This window comes from Salvelinus sp. IW2-2015, linkage group LG2 (assembly GCF_002910315.2).
Source record: "Salvelinus sp. IW2-2015 linkage group LG2, ASM291031v2, whole genome shotgun sequence".
In the NCBI taxonomy this organism is placed as follows: domain Eukaryota; kingdom Metazoa; phylum Chordata; class Actinopteri; order Salmoniformes; family Salmonidae; genus Salvelinus; species Salvelinus sp. IW2-2015.
The window spans coordinates 27,822,850-27,845,208 of record NC_036839.1 but is presented as its reverse complement, the minus strand read 5'-3'; the positions used below and the strand labels follow the sequence as shown (position 1 = coordinate 27,845,208).

Sequence of the window (22,359 nt, the reverse complement as noted above, 5' to 3'; positions counted from 1 at the left end):
GAAAATGGCTAAACCAGATTCTAAGCAGATCAAGCCAACTCAAGCCAGAGAGATAGCTATTGCTGAAACTGCTGAGCACTGTAAGAAATGTCTACGCAGACAATCGAACCTAGTCAGAACCGAGCCAACCTAAGCCAGAACTAATACGAGGTAACAAGAGTGCAAGCAGAGACCTAACACCTAAACCAGAGAAACCAGATCTAAGGTCAAACCATACCTAAACAGGAGTATAACAAGTAGAGTATAGCTAATAACCAGAGAGAAGGATTTCTGAGTAGGGTGAAGAATCACCTCAGCCACTGTGGTGTTGAGCAGACCTAAGCCTAGAACTAGAGGCAAGCCAGAGCTAAGGCTAAGCCAGAGCCTAACAAGAGGCTGAGCCAGAGGCTAAAGTAGACACTAAGCTAATCAGGCCTAAACTAGAGGCTACGCAGAGCAACTAAACCAGAGTCTAAACCAGAGGTTAAGTTGAGGCTAAACCGGAGAAGGATGAATAGTCTGAAGTGAGGTGAAAGAATCCCTCAAGCCCTGTGGTTGAGACAGAGCAAGCCTATAGAGGCAAGCAGAGCTAAGGCTAGCAGAGCCTAAACAAGAGGCTGAGCAGAGGCAAGATAGACACTAAGCTAATCAGAGCTAAACTAGAGCTAGAGAAGCTAACTAAACAGAGTCTAAACCAGGTTAAGTTGGGCTAAACCAGAGAATAAGGCTGTTACTGAAGTGGGGTGAAGAATCACCTCCACACCTCTGCTGGTGTTGACAGACAAGCAAGCCTCAACTTAAGCATGCCAGAGCTAGGCTAAGCCAGCCTAAGCAAGGCTGAGCCAGAGGCTAAAGTAGACACTAAGCCTAAATCAGAGCCTAAACTAGAGGATAAAATAGAGTCTAAGCCAGAGCCTAAACCAGAGGTTATGCCAGAGCCTAAGCCTAAACCAGAATCTAAGCCTAAACCAGAGGCTAAACCAGAGCCTAAGTCTAAACCAGAGTCTAAGCTCGAATCTAAACCAGAGGCTGAGCCAGAGGCTAAAATAGAGCCTACACCTAAATCAGAGCCTAAGCTAGAGGCTAAAATAGAGGCTAAGCCAAAACCTAAACCAGATGTTAAGCTTAAACCTAAGCCAGAGGCTAAACCAGAGCCTAAATCTAAACCAGAGTCTACGCTTGAACCAAAACCAGAGGCTGAGCCAGAGGCTAAAATAGAGCCTAAGCCTAAATCAGAGCCTAAGCTAGAGGCTAAAATAGAGGCTAAGCCAAAGCCTAGACCAGATATTAAGCTTAAGCCTAAGTCAGAGGCTAAACCAGAGCCTATATCTAAACCAGAGTCTAAGCTTGAACCTAAACCTGAGGCTAAACCAGAGAAGACTGTTGTTACTGTAGGGGTGAAAGACTCACCTCCACAGCCCCCTGAGCCAATTGTAAAGAAAGTGACTACACCAGAGAAGACTGTAGTTGCTGAGGAGGTGGAAGAATCACCTCCAATGCCACTTGTAAGGAAAGTGGCTAAACCAGAGTCGAAGCCAGAGAAGAAGGCTATTACTGAAGATGTGTTTCTTTCAAGTGAAGAAGATGTTGCAACTCGAAAAGGTATAACAAGGGCAATCCTTGAAATACAAATCTTCACTCTTGCGTCACTCTTAAAATCTTGCTTTCTTATGTTGTTTGTTTGTATGTTGTTTGTGTGTACGTTTTGTGTAATTGTGTTTGGGATACTTCCTTATTTGTTTATCCTTATGTGTTTGCTGTTTGATCACATATTGCCTTTGTATTTTCTTGATGGTTCACTTCTGTAGTATGTTGTTCTTGACCATAGTATAACTTTATTTCAAGTACCAGCAAAGGAGAAGGAATCACCCCTACAACCTGTTCGACCACTTACAAAGAAAGTGCCTAAACCASAGAAAACAGTTGTTGCTGAGGAGGTGAAAGAATCACCCCCAAAACCGGCTGAGCCACTTGTAAAGCGAGTGTCTTTAGCAGAGTCTAAGCCAGAGAAAACTATTGCTGAAGAGGTGAAAGAATCACCTCTTAAGCCGATTGAGCCACTGGCTAAGAAATTATCTAAACCAGAGTCTAAGCCAGAGACCAAGCCAGAGAAGGTGGCAAAGAAAACAGCTATTGCTGAAGAGGTGAAGGAATCACCTCCAAAGCCCACTGAGCCACTTCCTAAAAAAGTGCCTAAGCCAGAGACTATGGTTATTGCTGAGGTAGAATCTCCACCAAAGCCTACTGAGCCACTTGCAAAGAAAGTCGCTAAGACAGAGACTACGCCAGAGAAGACAGCTAATGCTGAAGAAGATGTTCCCAAAAAAGGTATAACGAGAAAATCTTGAAATGGTATTCTTTAATCTTCCCTCACTCTTAAAATCTTTATATTTTGTGTGTTATGTTTGTGCTTATGTTATGTGTTTTTGATGTTTTTATCTGTCTTTGTGTGTGCTATGTTTACATTTGATATAGTGTTTCTCTGACACTTTCTCAGTGGTCCAATGCATACCGCAATCTGTAATATCTTGATTTGTCAGGTTGTTATTGTGAAGAGAATGTGTTCTCAATGACTTACCTGGTTAAATAAAGGTAAAATTAAATAAATCAAAATGTACTTTGACCATGGTATAATTTTATTTCAAGTTCCAGCAAAGGAATCACCTCCAAAGCCTGCTGAGCCTCTTGCAAAGAAAGTGCCTGCACCAGAGAAAACAGCTATTTCTGAACAGGTGGAGTCACCTCGAAAGCCTGCTGAGCCACTTCTTAAGAAAGTGTCTTTGCCAGAGTCTAAGCCTGAGCCTAAGTCTGAGCCTAAGCCAGAGAAGAAGGCTGTTGCTGAGCCTCCAAAGCCAGTGGAGCCACTTGTAAAGAAAGTCTCTAAACCAGAGAAGAAGGCTGTTGCTGAAGTGGTGTCAAGTGAAGATGTTGCTGCCCAAAAAGGTATAACAAGGACAATCCTTGAAACACAAATCTTAAATCTTAAAAATCTTGCTATCCTGTCTGTTATGTTTGTGTGTGTTATGTATTTTGGATATTACGTATTATCTGTTATGTGTCTATGTGTGTTGATGACATGTTTCTTCTCAGTGGTTTAATGCTTATCCCAACATGCACTGTCTTGATTTTGACCATTGTACAATTTTATTTTAAGTACCATTAAAGGAGAGCAAAACATCTCCAAAGCCCACTGAGCCACTTGCAATGAAAGTCAGTCCTCTTGAAGGTAAATGTCTGTTTAATGTTGCAACATGTATGTTCTTTAAATACATTCGTGAATGAATGTTTCTTGGGCAAATATAAATCTTAAACATTCTTTTGAAGCTCCTCAAGATAAGAAAAAGACTACACAGGAAACAAAGCCTGCCTTCCAAGTGCAAGAACAAGATGATACGGAGACAGGTATTCAACAACAAAAAATCACAAAAGTAAAATGACAAAATGACAAACTAATATCTCAAAAACCACACCATCCAAATACTACTAAGCATTCTATCTTAAGCCTCATTATAGTCCTAGAGGGTTGAGGCTAACAAATTTTGCTTGTTTTTTTTTCAAGTCACCAAAACGTGTTTGCATTAATCTCATTCAACAAAGATGGTTGCCTCTTCGATCCACAAAAACATTCCTGTTCTTTGTCCAGTCTCGTTATAATGTTTTATGTGCATGTTATACTATTTAAATGAGGTAGGTGCGACCTCTAACCACCTTCCTAGCAATGCTGTGGTTCTGTATGTAATGTCATATCATGTTAAATGTCTTACTAAGTTCTCATCCTGAAATTCATTAGTGAATGTGAGCATGTCATAGTTTCCCTGTTATATCTTCACTTGATAATATTACTTCACTCGTCTTCATCTTTGATTGGTTACGGGAGGAAATTCCCTTGGAATTCCCGATTGGTTCCACAAGATAATGTCCAATACCATTCAAAGAGAAAAGTGAATCATTCTCCTTAAGTGATTGGGCTGGTTATACAACTCCCCTCAATCACGTCTCAATGTCCTGACCGTACTTGATACATTGAGGCTTGTATCCCATATATCTTCAAATGAATGTGAATCTTTGTACTAAACAGTGTTTACTTTTCCTTAATTTCCCTACTAGGTGAAGGCAAGCAGGCACCTGGACCTGCTAAGAAAGGTATGATGAATACTTTGTTTTTCACTTTAATTTCACTATTCCTTGCATATAAATAAATATCCAGCTCAATATTTTAAATATACAGTCGAATTTCTTACTTTATTGTTGTTTTCTGTGAGTTTTGTTTGTTTGTTGAATTTTGTTTGTTTGTTGGTTGTTCGAGTTGTCTGTGTGTTGTCTTGTTTGCTGTATAGCTAAATCTCAGTGTTTGATGTGATGTTTTCAATGTTGTTATCTTGTTAAGTGAGCTGTTATGTGTAATATGAAACCTTTACTGCAGTTCTCCGACAAAAAGCAAAAATTCATGTTGAGAAAGAAGAAACACTCGTACTGCCAACCTTGAAGAAAACAACCAGGATATCCAAAGATGTGGAGCAAGAACAGGAGATTATATCACTGAAGAAAGTGCCTTCAGTCCCCTTTGAAGATCAGCCAGCGCCACCAAAGAAACCTCCTCAGAAAATTACGAAGCATACAATCCATGACTTTGAAGAGAGAGTGTATGAAGAAGTTGAAGTAACAGTATATGAAAGATATGAGGCAGAGGAAATCGGCAAGACAGATAAAATCAGCCAGATACCTGATGGAGCTAAAGTAAAGACACCTAAAGAGGTTGAAACAAAAGACTCAACTGAGGACAAATGGTCTCGGAAGACCATCCCCAAAGCTGAAAAAGAAGAGGACGAAATGACTTTGAAGAAAACTCCCAAGGGTGTGAAAGAAGAGGCACCAACAGACCCCAGTTTAGCCCTAAAGAAAGTGTCCAGATTACCATCAGATGAAAAAGGAGAAGAAACTGTGAAGTTAAAACCGTTCCAAAAATCTCCTAAAGCAGGAACCGTTGAGCCAGAGAAGGACAAGTACAAAGATAAGGAATCTGGGGCTTTCAAAAGAGGTGAGAGACCATCAAGAGATGAAGACATCAAAGAACCTGTTGATCATAAGAAAGCTGATAGAGTTCCTAGTGCTAAAGAAGAGTCACAGGCAGTCGAATTAAAACCAGTGACCAAAGTTCCTGAAGATGAACAAGTCCAGGATTCRGACAAACCACTGACAAAGGTGAAAAGGATTCCAACACAGGAGCAAGAGAAGGAAGATGTTAAATTGAAGCCATTTTCAAAGTCACCTAAAGCTGACACTGAAGCTGTGAAGCCTGAGAAGGAGCCTGAGAAGAAGAAAGATGCTCAAAAAATCCTTCAACAAAAGCCAAGTCCTCCAAAGACAGCACYCGTAAAGAAAATGGAAAAGAGTCCTAAAGAGGAAGAGCCAGTACAGTTAAAAAAGGTTGAGCAGGTGCCAAAGGAACAAGAGGACAAAGAAAAAGATAAACCCTCAAAGCATGAAGAGACACTTAAGAAAATGGTAGAACTGAAAAAGACTCCTTCACCTAAGGTTGAAAAACCAAAGCCAAAAGAAATAGAAAAAATTACTATGGAGAGGAAGCCCAGTGCAGAAAGGACCAAAAAGCTACCCAAAGAAGTTTCACCAAAAGATTCATTTGAAGGTGTTACCCTCAAAAAAGTTCCAAAGAAATCACCACAAGAGGAAACTGATGGAGCACCACTGAAGAAGGTGCTGGCAATGAAAGAGCTTTCCCCTAAAGCTGTACAGTTACGAAAGATCTCGACTCAACTGGAGGAGGAAGTATTTGAGGAGGAGCCAGATGTTGAGGAGGAATCTGACAGTGAAGGTTGGGGATGGGAACTTGCCCCTCGTGATAGTCCTGGATCCACAGAAGATTTGGGAGAGGAAGGTGATGCACTTGGAATGCCAAGACGAGGTGAGATGAAGGCTGGAGCGAATCACCGTTGAAGAAAAAGTCCTTAACCCCAAATAATCTCCACCCATTTTCATCTGAATGTTTTCATTTTCTACATGTTAATGTTTTTCATAATTTCGTATTGTTTCTTCATGTCGATCATTTTCGTCAGAAAAAGTATTTCATCCTAAATAATCTTCATCCATTTCCGTCTTAATGTTTTTATGTTCTATGTGTTGTTTGTCATCATTTTGTGTTGTTTCTCCATGTGAGTCTCCATGTTTCTATTAATTGTCTGTCAATCCATGTAAAAAGCACATGTTTGGCATGCTGTTATTCCACATGGTGTTTGACATTGTGTATTATATACCCATCTCCCATCATCCATTGTTAATTTGTTCCCATCATCACCCTTCATCTTTATTTATCTCTCCATATTGTATGTACAATTCTGAGTAAAATATTTATAAGGGATTTGAATGTTATCTGTCTTTACGGTATAGTCATTTTAAATATCTTAAACAGATGGAAAGCCAGCAGAAGAAGCAGGCACAGGCAGAGGTAGAGGTAGAGGCCTCAAAGGTAAGACTGGTTMCATCCATGTGAAAATATTTTTTGTTTTAGAGTGCAGCGTCAGCACACTCTACTCTCAATGTTCTGACTAACTTATTTTGAATAGTTATATAATAACCAACAATAAGCACTGTTCGAACTTTAAAACGGGCAGGATGATTCAACTTAAATTGCTTGTCAACAGCTTTTTAATATAATTTATACTTTTTAAACTATTAACCTTTTAGTCCTCCCCAAAGCCTCCATCCACTTCAATGGGATGTCTTCAACATTAAAAACTTCCCATAATTCAGCAATGACATCCAACATTCTATCCACTGTCAACACTTGCTTTTGATACAAATCAGCTACTTTGACCACTTTCCTAACAAGTTAGACAAAACTTAGTCTATAACCAGGTTTCCGCCCAACCTTTTTATGCGAGTGAAGTACATGTCGGATAAAAAATGTTACAACAGGCCTGATGAAAAAGCTAATTTGTCGCTACTTTCCAAATGTTGACAAAACAAAATACATTAGGCAATGTGGGATCTTTTTGTGTCAGTAAAATTAATTATGTGAGAATTGGCGGTGGAACTATTTTATGCGCAAATATTGATTATAATAACCATCGTATTGTCACACGATGACATGTTGTGTGGTCCTCCAACTATGACTGGGGAAATCATGCAGTCTATTAGGCTACAGATGAAATAAGTTATCATTAACTTCAAAGGGTGGTGAATGTGCAAGATGATGAGCTTGATGCTCCTTTCCAGTAAATATCCAGGGTCTTATTCTGGTGACATGATGATCGATGCTTGGCTGCTGATTGACAAATACAAATTATCTCACTCTTTTTTCCATAATAATCTCATCATGTAATCAAATCAAATCAAATKTATTTGTCACATACACATGGTTWGCAGATGTTAATGCGAGTGTAGCGGAATGCTTGTGCTTCTAGTTCMGACAATGCAGTAATAACCAACAAGTAATCTAACCTAACAATTCCACAACTACTACCTTATACACACAAGTGTAAAGGGATAAAGAATATGTACATAAATATATATGAATGAATGATGGTACAGAACGGCATAGGCAAGATGCAGTAGATGGTATAGTGTACAGTCTATACATATGAGATGAGTAATGTAGGGTATGTAAACATAAAGTGGCATAGTTTAAAGTGGCTAGTGATACATGTATTACRTAAAGATGGCAAGATGCAGTGGATGATATACAGTACAGTATATACATATACATATGAGATGAGTAATGTAGGGTATGTAAACATTATATTAAGTGGCATTGTTTAAAGTGGCTAGTGATACATTTTTACATAATTTCCATCAATTCCCATTATTAAAGTGGCTGGAGTTGAGTCAGTATGTTGGCAGCGGCCACTAATGTTAGTGGTGGCTGTTTAACAGTCTGATGCCTTGAGATAGAAGCTGTTTTTCAGTCTCTCGGTCCCTGCTTTGATGCACCTGTACTGACCTCGCCTTCTGGATGATAGCGGGGTGAACAGGTAGTGGCTCGGGTGGTTGTTGTCCTTGATGATCTTTATGACCTTCCTTGTGACATCGGGTGGTGTAGTGTCCTGGAGGGCAGGTAGTTTGCCCCCGGTGATGCATTGTGCAGACTCACTACCTCTCTGGAGAGCCTTACGGTTGTGGGCGGAGCAGTTGCCGTACCAGGCGGTGATACAGCCCGACAGGATGCTCTCGATTGTGCATCTGTAGAAGTTTGTGAGTGCTTTTGGTGAAAGCCGAATTTCTTCAGCCTCCTGATGTTGAAGAGGCGCTGCTGCGCCTCTTCACAACGCTGTCGTGTGGGTGGACCAATTCAGTTTGTCAGTGATGTGTACACCGAGGAACTTAAAACTTTCCACTTCTCCACTACTGTCCCGTTGATGTGGAGAGGTGCTCCCTCTGCTGTTTCCTGAAGTCCACAATCATCTCCTTTGTTTTGTTGACGTTGAGTGTGAGGTTATTTTCCTGACACCACACTCTGAGGGCCCTCACCTCCTCCCTGTAGGCCGTCTCTCGTTGTTGGTAATCAAGCCTACCACTGTAGTGTCGTCCGCAAACTTGATGATTGAGTTGGAGGCGTGCATGGCCACGCAGTCGTGGGTGACCAGGGAGTACAGGAGAGGGCTCAGAACGCACCCTTGTGGGGCCCCAGTGTTGAGGATCAGCGGGGTGGAGATGTTGTTACCTACCCTCACCACATGGGGGCGGCCCGTCAGGAAGTCCAGGACCCAGTTGCACAGGGCGGGGTCGAGACCCAGGGTCTCGAGCTTGATGACGAGTTCGAGGGTACTATGGGTTAAATGCTGAGCTGTAGTCGATGAACAGCATTCTCACATAGGTATTCCTCTGTCCAGATGGGTTAGGGCAGTGTGCAGTGTGGTTGCGATTGCGTCGTCTGTGGACCTATTGGGTCGGTAAGCAAATTGGAGTGGGCTAGGGTGTCAGGTAGGGTGGAGGTGATATGGTCCTTGACTAGTCTCTCAAAGCACTTCATGATGACGGAAGTGAGTGCTACGGGGCGGTAGTCGTTTAGCTCAGTTACCTTAGCTTTCTTGGGAACAGGAACAATGGTGGCCCTCTTGAAGCATGTGGGAACAGCAGACTGGGATAAGGATTGATTGAATATGTCCTTAAACACACCAGCCAGCTGGTCTGCGCATGCTCTGAGGACGCGGCTGGGAATGCCGTCTGGGCCTGCAGCCTTGCGAGGTTAACACGTTTAAATGTTTTACTCACTAGAGGGCTGTAATCTTCCTGCCCTGAACCAGGAAGATTCTAACTTCCTGAATAAGGAAATATCTCTTGAAGAAATTCGAGAAACAATTAAATCTCTAAAGAGTGGGAAGACCCCGGGCCCAGATGGATACCCTTAGTGAATTCTATAAAACATTCAGCAACATGCTCTCTCCCTACCTGCACAAAATGTTGGTTCAGGCCAAGAAGGATGGAGCTCTCCCATCTACTTTGGATGAAGCATTCATTACAGTTATACATAAGAAGGGTAAAGATCCGGAAGAGGTAGGTCATACAGACCAATATCCCTCCTTAATACAGACCAAAAGATTTTAGCAAAACCCTGGCTCACAGGCTTAGCACTTTAATTGGCAAATTGGTCCATTCGGACCAGACCGGCTTTATCCCGAACAGAAACTCATTCTTTCAATCTCAGGCGCCTCTTCAACATTATGTTTTCTCAGAGGTTACCAAACGTGGACCTTGCCGTTATATCTCTTGACGCCGAGAAGGCTTTGACCAAGTTGAGTGGTCCTATCTATTCAAAGTCCTACAGAAATGTAATATTGGAGATGGGTTCATAAATTGGATCCAGCTTTATATAGGAACCCCTGTGCGAGAATACTCACTAACCAATCATTGTCGCCCGATTTAACCTTTACAGAGGGACAAGGCAGGGTTGTGCGCTGTCGCCTATGCTCTTCGCCCTAATCATTGACCTCTCGCTCAGGCGATTAGATCTGATGCAGCAATACACGGCTATAATACTAAAGATACTCTAAATAAGATTTCCCTATACGCAGATGACATTCTCCTCTATGTAACAGAACCCAAGCTAGTATTCCAGCTATTCTTGATGTGATTAATTTGTTTGGTACTTCTCGGGATACAGAATAAATTGGAACAAGAGTGAATTAATGCCCATACGGTTACAAAACACGTCCTGGCTAGAACATCTTCCAGTTAAGTTATCTTCAGAAAAATGTACCTATCTAGGAATTGTAGTTACCAAACAATACTCCTTACTATTTAAAGAGAATTTCCCCTCTCTGATGCAAAAACTCAAGACAAACATACAATTTTGGAGAACTCTTCCAATTTCTCTGCTCGGAAGAATTAATGCCATTAAAATGGTCTTCCTCCCACAACTGCTCTACCTATACCAGAACATCCCAGTATTCATACCTAAATCCTTTCATAAACAACTGGACTCAATTACAATCCTTTCATCTGGGATTATAAACACACAGGATAGGTAAAAACACCTCTGCAAATCCAAAATGGAAGGAGGATTGTCTCTCCCAAATTTTATATTTTATTACTGGGCTGCTAACCTCCGCGCTGTTACGTTTTTGACGCGCGTCCGTCCCAGCTGGCTTAGTATGGAGCGGGAGGAGTGTCACCCTTCTCTATTGGTGCTGTGATTTTGTCGCCTGTCAATCTGGAGAGGTCACTTTATCGTACAATCCTATTATACATAGCACAGTCCGAATCTGGAAGCAAATTAAAACCCACTTTGAGCTTAGACCAATGTCATTCATGCTCCTGTTGCCAGGAACCCCTCCTTTGCCCCCTCTAACCTTGATAACACCTTTGAGCAATGGGGAGAATTGGGGATAAGTACCATAGGGGATTTATATATAGAAGGGACCTTTGCTTCCTTTGAGTTGCTGAGGGAAACTTATAAACTTCCCAGAAGTAACTTTTTCAGATACCTACAAATCAGAGACTATGTTAGAAAACACCTCCCAACATTTGGGAACGCTAAGCCTTCCATGTTTGACGGATGCATAAAAACATCCCCCACCTCAGACAAACTGATATCTCGTTTATATGATGCTTTTCAATCTGTTAGCACACCTTCTACAGATGCCATTAAGGCAAAATGGGAGGAAGAACTAGGGACTGACATTTCGGTGGCAGACTGGGAAGATAGCTTGGAGTATATCCACACCTGCTCCATTAACTCCAGACATCGTCTCATACAATTCAAGGTATTACACAGATTACACTATTCCAAAACCAAACTGCATAGGATATTTCCTGATACATCCCCTATGTGTGATAAATGTCAGGCTGCACAGGGTACACTACTCCACTGCTTTGCCCTATGCTCTAGCTTGTATGGTTACTGGTGTGGAATTTTTAGGATCCTCTCTGAAGTTCTGGAGACTTCAATTGACCCAGACCCGCTTCTGATAATCCTGGGAGTGTCTGATTCCCTAAACGGATTAACCAACCCTCAAAAACAACTCATCTCTTACAGTCTCATTTCGGCAAAAAAACGAATCTTGTTGTTTTGGAAAAAGAGGAAGCGCCCACTACCAAATTATGGCTCAGCGAATTGGCAAACACTGTACACTTAGAAAGAATTAGATATATTCTGAACAATAAACTATCAACATTTGATCAAATCTGGCAGCCTTTCCTCTCTTACTTGGACCATTCGGCGCTGTGAATTGGTACTTTTTAACGCACTCTCAATTGTAATATTTTAATCCACCTTTGGGCAGCATGTGCTGGCACCGCCACCCGAGCAGTCGGGAGGGGAACAAGGGGAAGGGATAAAGGGGGGGAAGAAGTGGGGAGGGATAAAGGGGGAATAAGTGGGGGTGACACCTACCCTCTTTCTTTCTACCTGTCCTTGTTCTGTATGTCTTGTTTTGTAATATTTATTTTGTACCCAGAACTCTGGGTCTTTTTGGTTCTGTCTGCTCTTTTATGTTTAGATAAGAATTGTATACCTGTCTTTTATACCTATACACCATTCTTGTGTGTGTTCAATAAAAAATATTTGAAAAAAAAATAAAAAATAAAATAAATAATGTTTTACTCATCTCGGCTGCAGTGAAGGAGTTGCAGTTTTGGTAGCGGGCCGTGTCAGTGGCACTGTATTGTCCTCAAAGCGAGCAAAAAAGTTATTTAGTCTGTCTGGGAGCAAGACATCCTGGTCCGCGACGGGCTGGTTTTCTTTTTGTAATCCGTGATTGACTGTAGACCCTGCCACATACCTCTTGTGTCTGAGCTGTGAATTGCGAATCTACTTTGTCTCTATACTGGGACTTAGCTTGTTTGATTGCCTTGCGGAGGGAACAGCTACACTGTTTGTATTCGGTCATGTTTCCGGTCACCTTGCCCTGGTTAAAAGCAGTGGTTCGCGCTTTCAGTTTCACGCGAATGGTGCCATCAATCCACGGTTTCTGGTTTGGGAATGTTTTAATCGTTGCTGTGGGTACGACATCGTCAATGTACTTTCTAATGAACTCGCTCACCGAATCAGCGTATTCGTCAATGTTGTTGTTGGACGCAATGCGGAACATATCCCAATTCACGTGATCGAAGCAGTCTTGAAGCGTGAATCAGATTGGTCGGACCAGCGTTGAACAGACCTGAGCGCGGGAGCTTGCTGTTTTAGTTTCTGTTTGTAGGATGGAAGCAACAAAATGGAGTCGTGGTCAGCTTTTCCGAAAGGAGGGCGGGGGAGGGCCTTATATGCTCGCGGAAGTTAGTATAACAATGATCCAAGGTTTTACCAGCCCTGGTAGCACAATCGATATGCTGATAGAATTTAGGGAGTTTTGTTTCAGATTTAGCCTTGTGTTTTGAAAATCCCCAGCTACGATGAATGCAGCCTCAGGGTGTGTGGTTTCCAGTTTACAAAGAGTCAGATAAAGTTCGTTCAGGGCCATCGATGTGTCTGCTTGGGGGGGAATATATACGGCTGTGATTATAATCGAAGAGAATTCCCTTGGTAGATAATGCGGTCGACATTTGATTGTGAGTAATTCTAAATCTGGTGAACAGAATGACTTGAGTTCCTGTATGTTGTTATGATCACACCACGTCTCGTTGATCATAAGGCATACACCCCCGCCCCTCTTCTTACCAGAAAGATGTTTGTTTCTGTCGGCGCGATGCGTGAAGAAACCAGCTGGCTGCACCGACTCCGTTAGCGTCTCTCGAGTGAGCCATGTTTCCATGAAGCAAAGAACGTTACAATCCCTGATGTCTCTCTGGAATGTTACCCGTGCTCGGATTTCATCAACCTTATTGTCAAGAGACTGGACATTGGCGAGTAGTATGCTAGGGAGTGGAGCGCGATGTGCCCGTCTCCGAAGCCTGATCAGGAGACCGCTTCGTTTGCCCCTTTTTACGGCGTCGTTGTTTAGGGTCACCGGCTGGGATCAGATCCATTGTATTGGGTGGAAGGCAAAACACAGGATCCGCTTCGGGAGAGTCATATTCCTGGTTGTAACGATGGTGAGTTGACGTTGCTCTTATATTCAGTAGTTCCTCCCGACTGTATGTAATGAAACCTAAGATTACCTTACAATGTAAGGAATAACACATAAAAAAAACAAAATACTGCATAGTTTCCTAGGAACGCGAAGCGAGGCGGCCATCTCGGTCGGCGCCGGAAGTAGGTGTAGGCTATACCCGCACTGTATACTGTATCTTCTACCAATCCAGAGATAAAGCTGTTTTACTAACCTTGTCAACTACTTTTTCTCTTAACTTTTAAAATCTGATATTGTGACCTCTTTCCCAACAAGTTAGACAAAAACTAGGAGTGTATGAAATCTTTTGTCTCTTTCTCTGCTTTTCAAATAATATAATGGAAATGTATTCTACCAGTCCAGAAATACATCTATTTAAGTAACTAAACTTTCTTTGGTTGCTACAGTCTTAGAAAAAAAGGTGCAATCTAGAACTTAAAAGGGTTCTTCGGCTGTCCCCATAGGAGAACCTTTTGAAGAACCCTTTTTGGTTCCAGGTAGAACCCTTTTGAGTTCAATGTAGAACCCTTTACACAGATGGTTCTACCTGGAACCCAAAAGGGTTCCACCTGGAACCAAAACGTTTTCTCCTATAGGGACAGCCAAAGAATCCTTCTGGAACCCTTTTTTCTAAGATTTTAGTTATGCAGGCTGGCTAACATTCCCTTGCTAGCTAGCCAACTAATTTCATTAATCATAATGAGGAAGCTGTCTTACTGCAGTTAATACAGTAACTATCTAACATTTGCTGCATCTAGCAGCATGTTGAATTAAGTAATGAGAGACTGCTGGTCGAGTCCATGTCCAAGTCACTAATGGTCGAATCCGAGTCACTGGGGGGCAGTGGATTTTTTTATTATTTGTATTATTATTTATATATAAAATTAATAACCTTTATTTAACTAGGCAAATTATTATTTACAATGACGGCCAAACCCTAACCCGGATGACACCGGGCCAATTGTGCGCTGCACTATGGGACTCCCAAACACACCTGGTTGTGTTACAGCATGGAATCAAACCAGGGTCTGTAATGACACCTCTAGCACTGAGATGCAGTTTCTTAGACCGTTGCGCGACTCGGGAGCCCCCCAAGTGCAGTGATAATTCAAATGGGACTGTTAACAGGCATTTATCATGTATTATCTTGAATAACAAGCACCTATCAACCAAACAGCRTTCAGGATACAAACTCCCTGTTTTATAAAGGGTACTATCTCACTACTATTTCTCTGATAGTCACTAGCCKAATTCTACTTCACTAGCATACATTTTTCAACACAAGCCAGTAGCATCTAAAAATGTAAACTTCTAAACTTCTTCCACTACCATAAAAATGCTGTACCTTTGCACTCACATTTTCTATTAGGAAAAATATTTTTCTAGTTTAACACTGTAAGTGTTAACATTGTAAGTGTTACAAATGTATTAGTTTGAACATTTGAACACTTTTAAAGTTGCACTATGCAGAAATCGCTCCTCCATTTCTTGATTGCTAAAACTCTAATAGTTCGCCTAATGTCAGTTTATGTGACAAAATAAGATAGTATAGTGTAGAGAATCATTGTACCAYCTAAACCACCATGAAATGTAGTTTCCATAACCAAAAATATTGTTGTTTCAGCTGTTTGAAGCTGGTGTACAAAACCAAAAGTAAAAGACGCAAAAACAAAACTTAGGAAGGGAAGCATAGAAATAGTGCACATAGAACAGATCTACAGCTTCTTAGACTTGCTTTCAAGTAGAATGATAGATCTATAACTCACATTTCTATGTGAATTTGGTCAGTTTGCCCAAAACATTACATATCGACACTTTAACTAATGTAAACAGGCTAAACATCTAATCTGTGTAATTGTGTCTGAATTGTAGCAGGCAAAACCCCATCCCCTGGTGAAGGCAGGGGTAGAGGACTGAAACCCGGTGGTGGAGGAGACAAACCACCCGATGCTAATCCTTTCGGATTCCAGCTTAAAGCAGTTCCACTGAAGTTCACGAAACCGCTCAAAGACATAGTGTTACAAGAAGGTGACGCTGTTGGTGCTTCTGCTACGTTTGAGTGTGAGGTTTCACCTTCTACTGCTGTAACTACATGGATGAAAGATGACAGCAACCTAAGAGAGAGTCCAAAACACAAATTCACCTCTGATGGCAAAGATCGCAGACTAGCCATTATTGACGTCCAACTTTCTGACACTGGAGAATATACCTGTGTGGCCAAGCTGGGCAACAAGGAAAAGACAACGACTGCTAAACTCATTGTTGAAGGTATTTCAGATTATTATGAATTTATGTATTTATAAGAATCTTCTTTTTTTAACAAAATCATGTAAACCACTGAAAAGCTGATCACAATTCATTTACAGGTAATGTAGCTTAAATAAAAAAAATTTACTTAATGTTTTGTTTTATATTGTTTTATAAAAATGTATACCGTATAACTACACAACTTTATGGAAAGTACTCCCTTTTTTGATAAAGTATTCCTTAATCTATGTAGCTTCTATGTCAGATTTAAGTTGCACTGATTATTACATGTATGTATTATTGATATGGGTTGATGCATTTTACCTTTACATTTTGATGCAAATAACTTGTATGTAAATAACGACCTAATACTAACCCAATACTTACGCATTCAGAACTGCCCGTGAAGTGGGTGAAGGAGCTGGATGAGGAGACGTCAGTCCTGAAGGGGCAGCCTATGTACCTGACCTGTGAGTTGAACAAGGAGAGAGAAGTGACCTGGATGAAGAGTGGTAAGGTCCTCAAAGTAATCCCTGGAAAGGTGGCCATCAACGTCATTGGAATGCAACACGCCGTTACGATCCAGAACACGGGCGATGACGACGCTGGAATCTACGCATGCGAGTGTGAACTCATCAGGACCAAAACAACTGTCAAAATCATTGGTTTGTAGATAATTTCCTAAATAAATTGTTGACACCTACCAACAATATAAATATACTCAATCTGTTCATCTACGTACGAAAACTGATTACATCTTAATTTTACAGAAATTATCAGAGACTGGTTGGTGAAACCATTGAGAGATCAGCATGTGAAACCCAAGGCCAATGCCACTTTCAAGTGTGAGCTCTTCAAAGAAACACCCAACTGGAAGTTTTTCAAAGGCAACGATGAGATTACTAATGATCCTACTGACAAGACTGAGGTCAAGAAAGAAGGAAAAGTCTTGACTCTCACAATAAAGAATGCACAGCCCGACGATATCGGAGAATATGCCATGGAAGTTGAAGGTCACAGATACACAGCTAAACTGACTCTTGGAGGTTGGTTGCACAATCACACATATCTTGTATGTTGTTGAATCAAGGAAGGCTACCTACATGAAGTGAATGCTTATTATATACTTTTGATATTTTTAYAGAACGTGAAGCTCAGATCTTGAAGCCTCTCTCCAGTTGTGAGGTGGTCGAGAAAGAGGATGTTACATTTGAAACGGAGATATCTGAAGAGGATGTGCCTGGAGAATGGAAACATAGAGGGCAGGTCTTAACAAGATCACCGGTAAGACTTGTATTTGACTGAAATATTTCCCCAGACAGTAACCGTAACCTAAACTTTCAGAAAAACTGTTTTAAATGTTGACCAGTCTTCGATATCTGTTTAACTTTTTTTACATTTATTTTTTAGACATGTGAGATCAAAATGGAGGGCAAGAAACGTTTCCTAACTCTGAAAAGTGTTCCACTGGACGCGTCTGGTGAAGTGTCTTACACAGCTCTGAATGCTGTCACTAGTGCTGTGCTCACAGTCAAGGGTAAGCAGTAGTTCCAAGAACAAATTATGTATGTATGTATCGATGATGTTATGCATGTATTGATAAAGAGATCATTATTTGTATCTCCCAGAACTGGAAATGGACTTCACAGTCCCCTTGAAGGACGTGTCTGTACCTGAAAAGAAACAGGCTATGTTTGAGTGTACTATCACAAAGGATGTGCCTAAAGTCATGTGGTTTAAGGGTTCTGACACCATTGGTACATCAGACAAAAAATATGAAATTATCAATGATGGAAAAAAACACATGTTGGTCATTAACAATTGTGAGTTTGATGATGAGGGAATTTACAGTATTGAAGCCTCGGGCAAAAAGTCAACTGCTACACTCACTGTGGAGGGTAAGTGTGGAACCATTGTTATTAGATTTGATGTCCTTTGAGTGGTTTTCGTTTGCTATCATCAAAAGTTGTTCCCTGTGATTCATTAATTAATTTCCTAGTTGGAATTTCTTGTAACTAAGTCCAATATGCACTCATCTAACATATAGGTATGAGGCTCAAATTTGAATTGCCACTTCAGGACCAAATTGAGAAGGAAGGTAACACTGCTCGGTTTGAGCTTGAGCTCTCTCATGAGAATGTACCTGTGACATGGTACAAAAATGAAACCAAACTCCATGTGAGCCGAACCGTGCTCATCTATAGTCGTGGAAAGAAACATACACTAGAAATCAAGGAGTTGACTCTAGATGATATCTGCCAGATTAAGGCAGAGGCTAAAGGAATTCCCTCAATGGCAAACCTGACGGTGATAGGTAACCCCTGCTTTGTTCCTTTATTTATTGTTTGTTTCTTTGTTGTGATTGAAATCCTTGAACTCATTTACGGATTTGCACCATGCTACATTACATAAATGCAGAATATAAAACACATATCCTCCTGATGACTTTTCCATGTTCCAGAGGGTGATGCATACTTCGTAGTGAAGTTGCAGGATTATACTGCAGTCGAGAAAGACGAAGTAACTCTGGACTGTGAACTCAGCAAAGATGTCCCAGTCATGTGGTACCATAATGAGACTGAAATTAAGGCCTCTAAGATGGTAACCATAAGTGCTGAAGCGAATCGAAGAGTGTTGTCCATTAAGAAAGTGGATGACAGAGATAAGGGACAATACATATGTGATTGTGGAACGGACAAAACCCTGGCAAATATTAACATCGAGGGTAAGCAATTACAAATGTTTGTCATAGAACAAACRTTTATTTTGAGAACATTCGTGCGTTTTTTCTTGTAATTGTAATGTTCTCAATCCTGAATTGCAGCTCGAGATATAAAGATAACTCGCCCAATGTATGGCGTTGAGGTCTTTGATGGTGAGACCGCTCGTTTTGAGGTAGAAATCTCTGAAGATGATGTCCATGGCCAGTGGAAACTGAACGGAGAAGTCCTTACTCAATCCCCTGTATGTTAAATAGACCAAATAATTCTCACTGTTGTTTTACCATTCTACAACTCATATCAATTCCGTGATCATTCATTCACATCCATTACGTTATCTTGAAATATTATAATGAAACAGCCTATAGCATTCTCCTCCTCCTTCCTCCCTTTCCTCTTCGTCTTCATCTAATCTGGACAATTTTCCACATTAATTTTACCACTACTTACAGGACATTGAAATCATAGAGGACGGTGCAAAGCACACGCTGATATTGTACAATCTCAAGGCCCCCTTGTCAGGGGAGATTGGATTTACAGCTGCCAATGCTAAATGTGTKGCTAATCTGAAAGTGAAAGGTGAGATTAAAAATAAACATTTGGTTGGTGATCTAATCTGATAATGTAATGTAAATACTTTCAGTGGTGGTATTCTACGCATTGCCACGATGCCACATTGTCTCTGTTTCCTTCTGAATTACAGAGAGTCCTATTACATTTGTCACACCTTTGAGTGATGTGCAAGTGTATGAAAAGGATGAGGCCAGATTTGAGTGTGAGGTGTCAAGAGAACCCAAGAGCTTCCGTTGGTTCAAGGGATCTCATGAGTTGACAGCTGATGATAAGTTTGATATTACCCATGAGGGAAAAAGACACACTCTGGTGGTCAAATCTGCCGCATATGAGGATGAAGCTAAGTACATATTTGAGGCAGAGGACAAGAGAACCACTGGCAAACTAGTTATCCAAGGTAATCTGAAGATATATTTTGTGCTTCCTGTTTAAATCCTGATTCAATTCATTACAAGTGATTGAAATTGATCTTCTCACGATGACGATGATTTAATTTCTTATGAATTGAATGTCTTATCAGGAATTCGCCTTGAGTTTGTCAAGCCCATTAAGGATGTCACTGTCAAGGAGCGTGAGACGGCAGAGTTCAGTATTGAACTCTCACATGACAACATCCAGGTCACCTGGTACAAGAACGGTGTGCGTTTGCATCCCAGCAAAGTTGTGCACATGTCAGACGATGGCACGATGCACAAATTGACCTTCAAGGAGGTGTCCATTGATGACACATCAATGATCAAAGTAGAAGCCATGGGCAAAAGCTCAGAGGCCATGCTCACAGTCCTCGGTTAGTATACCGTTAAAATCCTTGAAACGTTGTTGGCGAAACAGGTGAGTTACCGTTGTCGAAAGTGAAATATCACACACACAACTCATCATGGTTTCTTTTTCATCAACAGAGGGAAAGCCTTACTTCACGACAAAACTGCACGACTACTCAGTCACTGAGAAGGATGAACTGACAATGGTTTGTGAACTGAGCAAGCCCAATGCAGAGGTGAAATGGTTCAAAGGTGGCCAGCAAATCACTCCCTCCAAGAATGTGGCCATCAAAGCCGATGGAAAGAGGCGTATGCTGATCATTAAGAAGACAGAGAAAGCCGACATTGGAGAATACACCTGTGATTGTGATTCGGATAAAACTACGGCCAAGCTCAACATTGAAGGTATCCTTTAGTGTTTTTAGCTCAGCATTTGWGGGATGCAGTGTCTTTTCTTTCATTCATACAAACACTTGTCTTTGTGTTTGTTCTACAGAGCGTGACATTAAGTTTGTCAGGCCCCTGTACAGCGTGGAAGTCACAGAAACTGAAATTGCCAAGTTTGAGACTGAGATCTCTGAGGAGGAAGTACATGGTCACTGGAAACTCAAGGGAGAGGCCCTTCATCAGTCTGCTGTAAGAAAATATCCATATTATTATTACTGCATTATTGGACGTTCCTTACTACTTTTCATAGTGGCTGAGAAAAAAAATCGCTTGATGATGATCACTTAGTGACTGTTTGTGTATTATCTTTCAAGGACTGTGAGATTAAGGAGGAGGGTACAAGGCATGTGCTGATCCTGTACAACGTTCGCATGGATCAGGCCGGAGAAGTTGACTTCCAGGCTGCCAATGCTAAATCCAATGCTCAGCTTAGAGTTAAAGGTGAGAATGATTTAATACACTCACACATTTATCTGACAATTAGATAAACACTGATTTGTTAAAGCCACACTTTGTAAGATATGCATACCATCAAGTGGGCCACCAACAAAAACATTTAAGTGTCCAATAACGTTTGTTTAAATTGCCCTTAGGAGTACATTTAATCAGTAAAAATGTGTTTATGGTGGGTTTGAATGATACATTGTCCCAACTGTTAGTTGAATAAGGAAACCCCAGAGCTTTCAGATGAGGATGTAGTCAGGCATTTACAGCCCCTTTTAAGTAGGTGTCAAAAGTTTGTTTTACAAGGGAGGACTAAGGGAGAATTCCAACAGGTTGATTGACAGGGACAGATTGCCTAGTCGATGGTTTGGCAGGGCGTGGGCTAAWGGCCAATCAGGTGTTGTGGCTATTTTAGAAGCCACATGCCTTATCTAGAGTGGGCGGTTAGTGATTGGCAGAGCTAATGTACAACCTGCCTTACTTCAAAGTTTTCTGCTGACCATATAGATCTCAAGGAAACTGGGTATGCAAATGAGAAAGGCCCCCCCCAATGACAAGTCCCTCTGCGTTAGTCCTAGCAGTTTTCCTGGTGGTTTACAGGGCTCCAGAGCAGTGGCCGGCCATCAGGGGATCCGCAAAAATGAGGATTAGCAGTTAAGGATTTACCGGTTTCTCTTGGGATTTTGGAATGACTAACGATGTTTTCTCCTCAATCTAAAGCGCGAGTGATCGGCCTGCTGCGGCCTCTCAAGGATGTAACTGTTACTGCCGGGGAGACCGCCACTTTCGACTGTGAACTGTCATATGAAGGAATTGCTGTGGAATGGTTCCTAGGGGGTGCAAAGTTGGAGCCAAGTGACAGAGTAAGTGTTTATACCATCTTAAACACTGACAACACCTCAAGTAATTGATATGGAAACATGCCAAGACTTTGAACTGTACTTATAAACAACAGTTTTTCTATATGACTGACAAATATATGTTAAACAAAGGAAAAAGCTGCACACTGCTCCGGCGTTTTCCTTTCTGTTTTCCAWGAGTTTGCCTACAACTCCAGCACCTGTGGAAAGTACCTGGATGTGCGAATGTTCTTCAGCTTTTGACAAATACATGTTGTCACGGAATTTACTACCTGGATTATCACCTATTCTCATACCCCAAATACTTTAAGTGTTTTAACATGATCTCAACTATCTCCTATGTTTACCTTAATTTTATTCCAAATGTTTGTTTAATTTAAATGGATCTTAGATTGTCCTGTTGCATTATTTACTTTTATACATTTTGTTTTAATTTTCTTGCATGTGCAACCTACATGCTTTCTGCATATATGGACCTGTGAGGAGCAGGATTCCAGTTGGGGATTTGATCTGGGTTTTGAGATAACGCAGGAGGGCTTTTCTGCCCTGTAAGCGTTCTTCTAGTTATTTTTAACCTCTTCAAGTGTGTGCGTCCAATGGCAGGTGGCTTGAAGAGCTATTTCACAGTTATCATTTTAAAATCTGAAATGTGTTGCGTTAGACCTGTACATATCTAATTATTTAATTCATTCCTGTGGRTTTGAAGTGTGAAACATTATATGATAGGTTGATTTACGATGTTGTGTAGCCTGGTTTTCTCTTCAGTTACAATTAGTTAGATAAACGCAGCAAAAAATGAAAWGTCCCTTTTTCAGGCCTCTGTCTT

General features: G+C 41.1%; 1 protein-coding gene across 1 annotated transcript in view; it reads left to right on the top strand.

The window, feature by feature from the left end:
- ttn.2 (titin, tandem duplicate 2) overlaps positions 1–22,359 on the top strand; it is a 185,094-nt gene that overhangs the window by 70,222 nt on the left and 92,513 nt on the right. The window contains exons 81-104 of the mRNA XM_070446281.1: positions 1,006–1,581; positions 1,825–2,307; positions 2,632–2,922; positions 3,134–3,205; positions 3,313–3,381; positions 4,087–4,122; positions 4,403–5,902; positions 6,407–6,463; positions 15,354–15,749; positions 16,124–16,393; positions 16,499–16,774; positions 16,873–17,012; positions 17,139–17,265; positions 17,357–17,626; positions 17,776–18,042; positions 18,190–18,453; positions 18,553–18,692; positions 18,901–19,027; positions 19,152–19,418; positions 19,542–19,808; positions 19,921–20,187; positions 20,279–20,418; positions 20,544–20,670; positions 21,394–21,536. Of these exons, the coding sequence (XP_070302382.1) occupies positions 1,006–1,581; positions 1,825–2,307; positions 2,632–2,922; positions 3,134–3,205; positions 3,313–3,381; positions 4,087–4,122; positions 4,403–5,902; positions 6,407–6,463; positions 15,354–15,749; positions 16,124–16,393; positions 16,499–16,774; positions 16,873–17,012; positions 17,139–17,265; positions 17,357–17,626; positions 17,776–18,042; positions 18,190–18,453; positions 18,553–18,692; positions 18,901–19,027; positions 19,152–19,418; positions 19,542–19,808; positions 19,921–20,187; positions 20,279–20,418; positions 20,544–20,670; positions 21,394–21,536 (6,572 nt within the window). The remainder of the gene's footprint in view (positions 1–1,005; positions 1,582–1,824; positions 2,308–2,631; positions 2,923–3,133; positions 3,206–3,312; positions 3,382–4,086; positions 4,123–4,402; positions 5,903–6,406; positions 6,464–15,353; positions 15,750–16,123; positions 16,394–16,498; positions 16,775–16,872; positions 17,013–17,138; positions 17,266–17,356; positions 17,627–17,775; positions 18,043–18,189; positions 18,454–18,552; positions 18,693–18,900; positions 19,028–19,151; positions 19,419–19,541; positions 19,809–19,920; positions 20,188–20,278; positions 20,419–20,543; positions 20,671–21,393; positions 21,537–22,359) is intronic.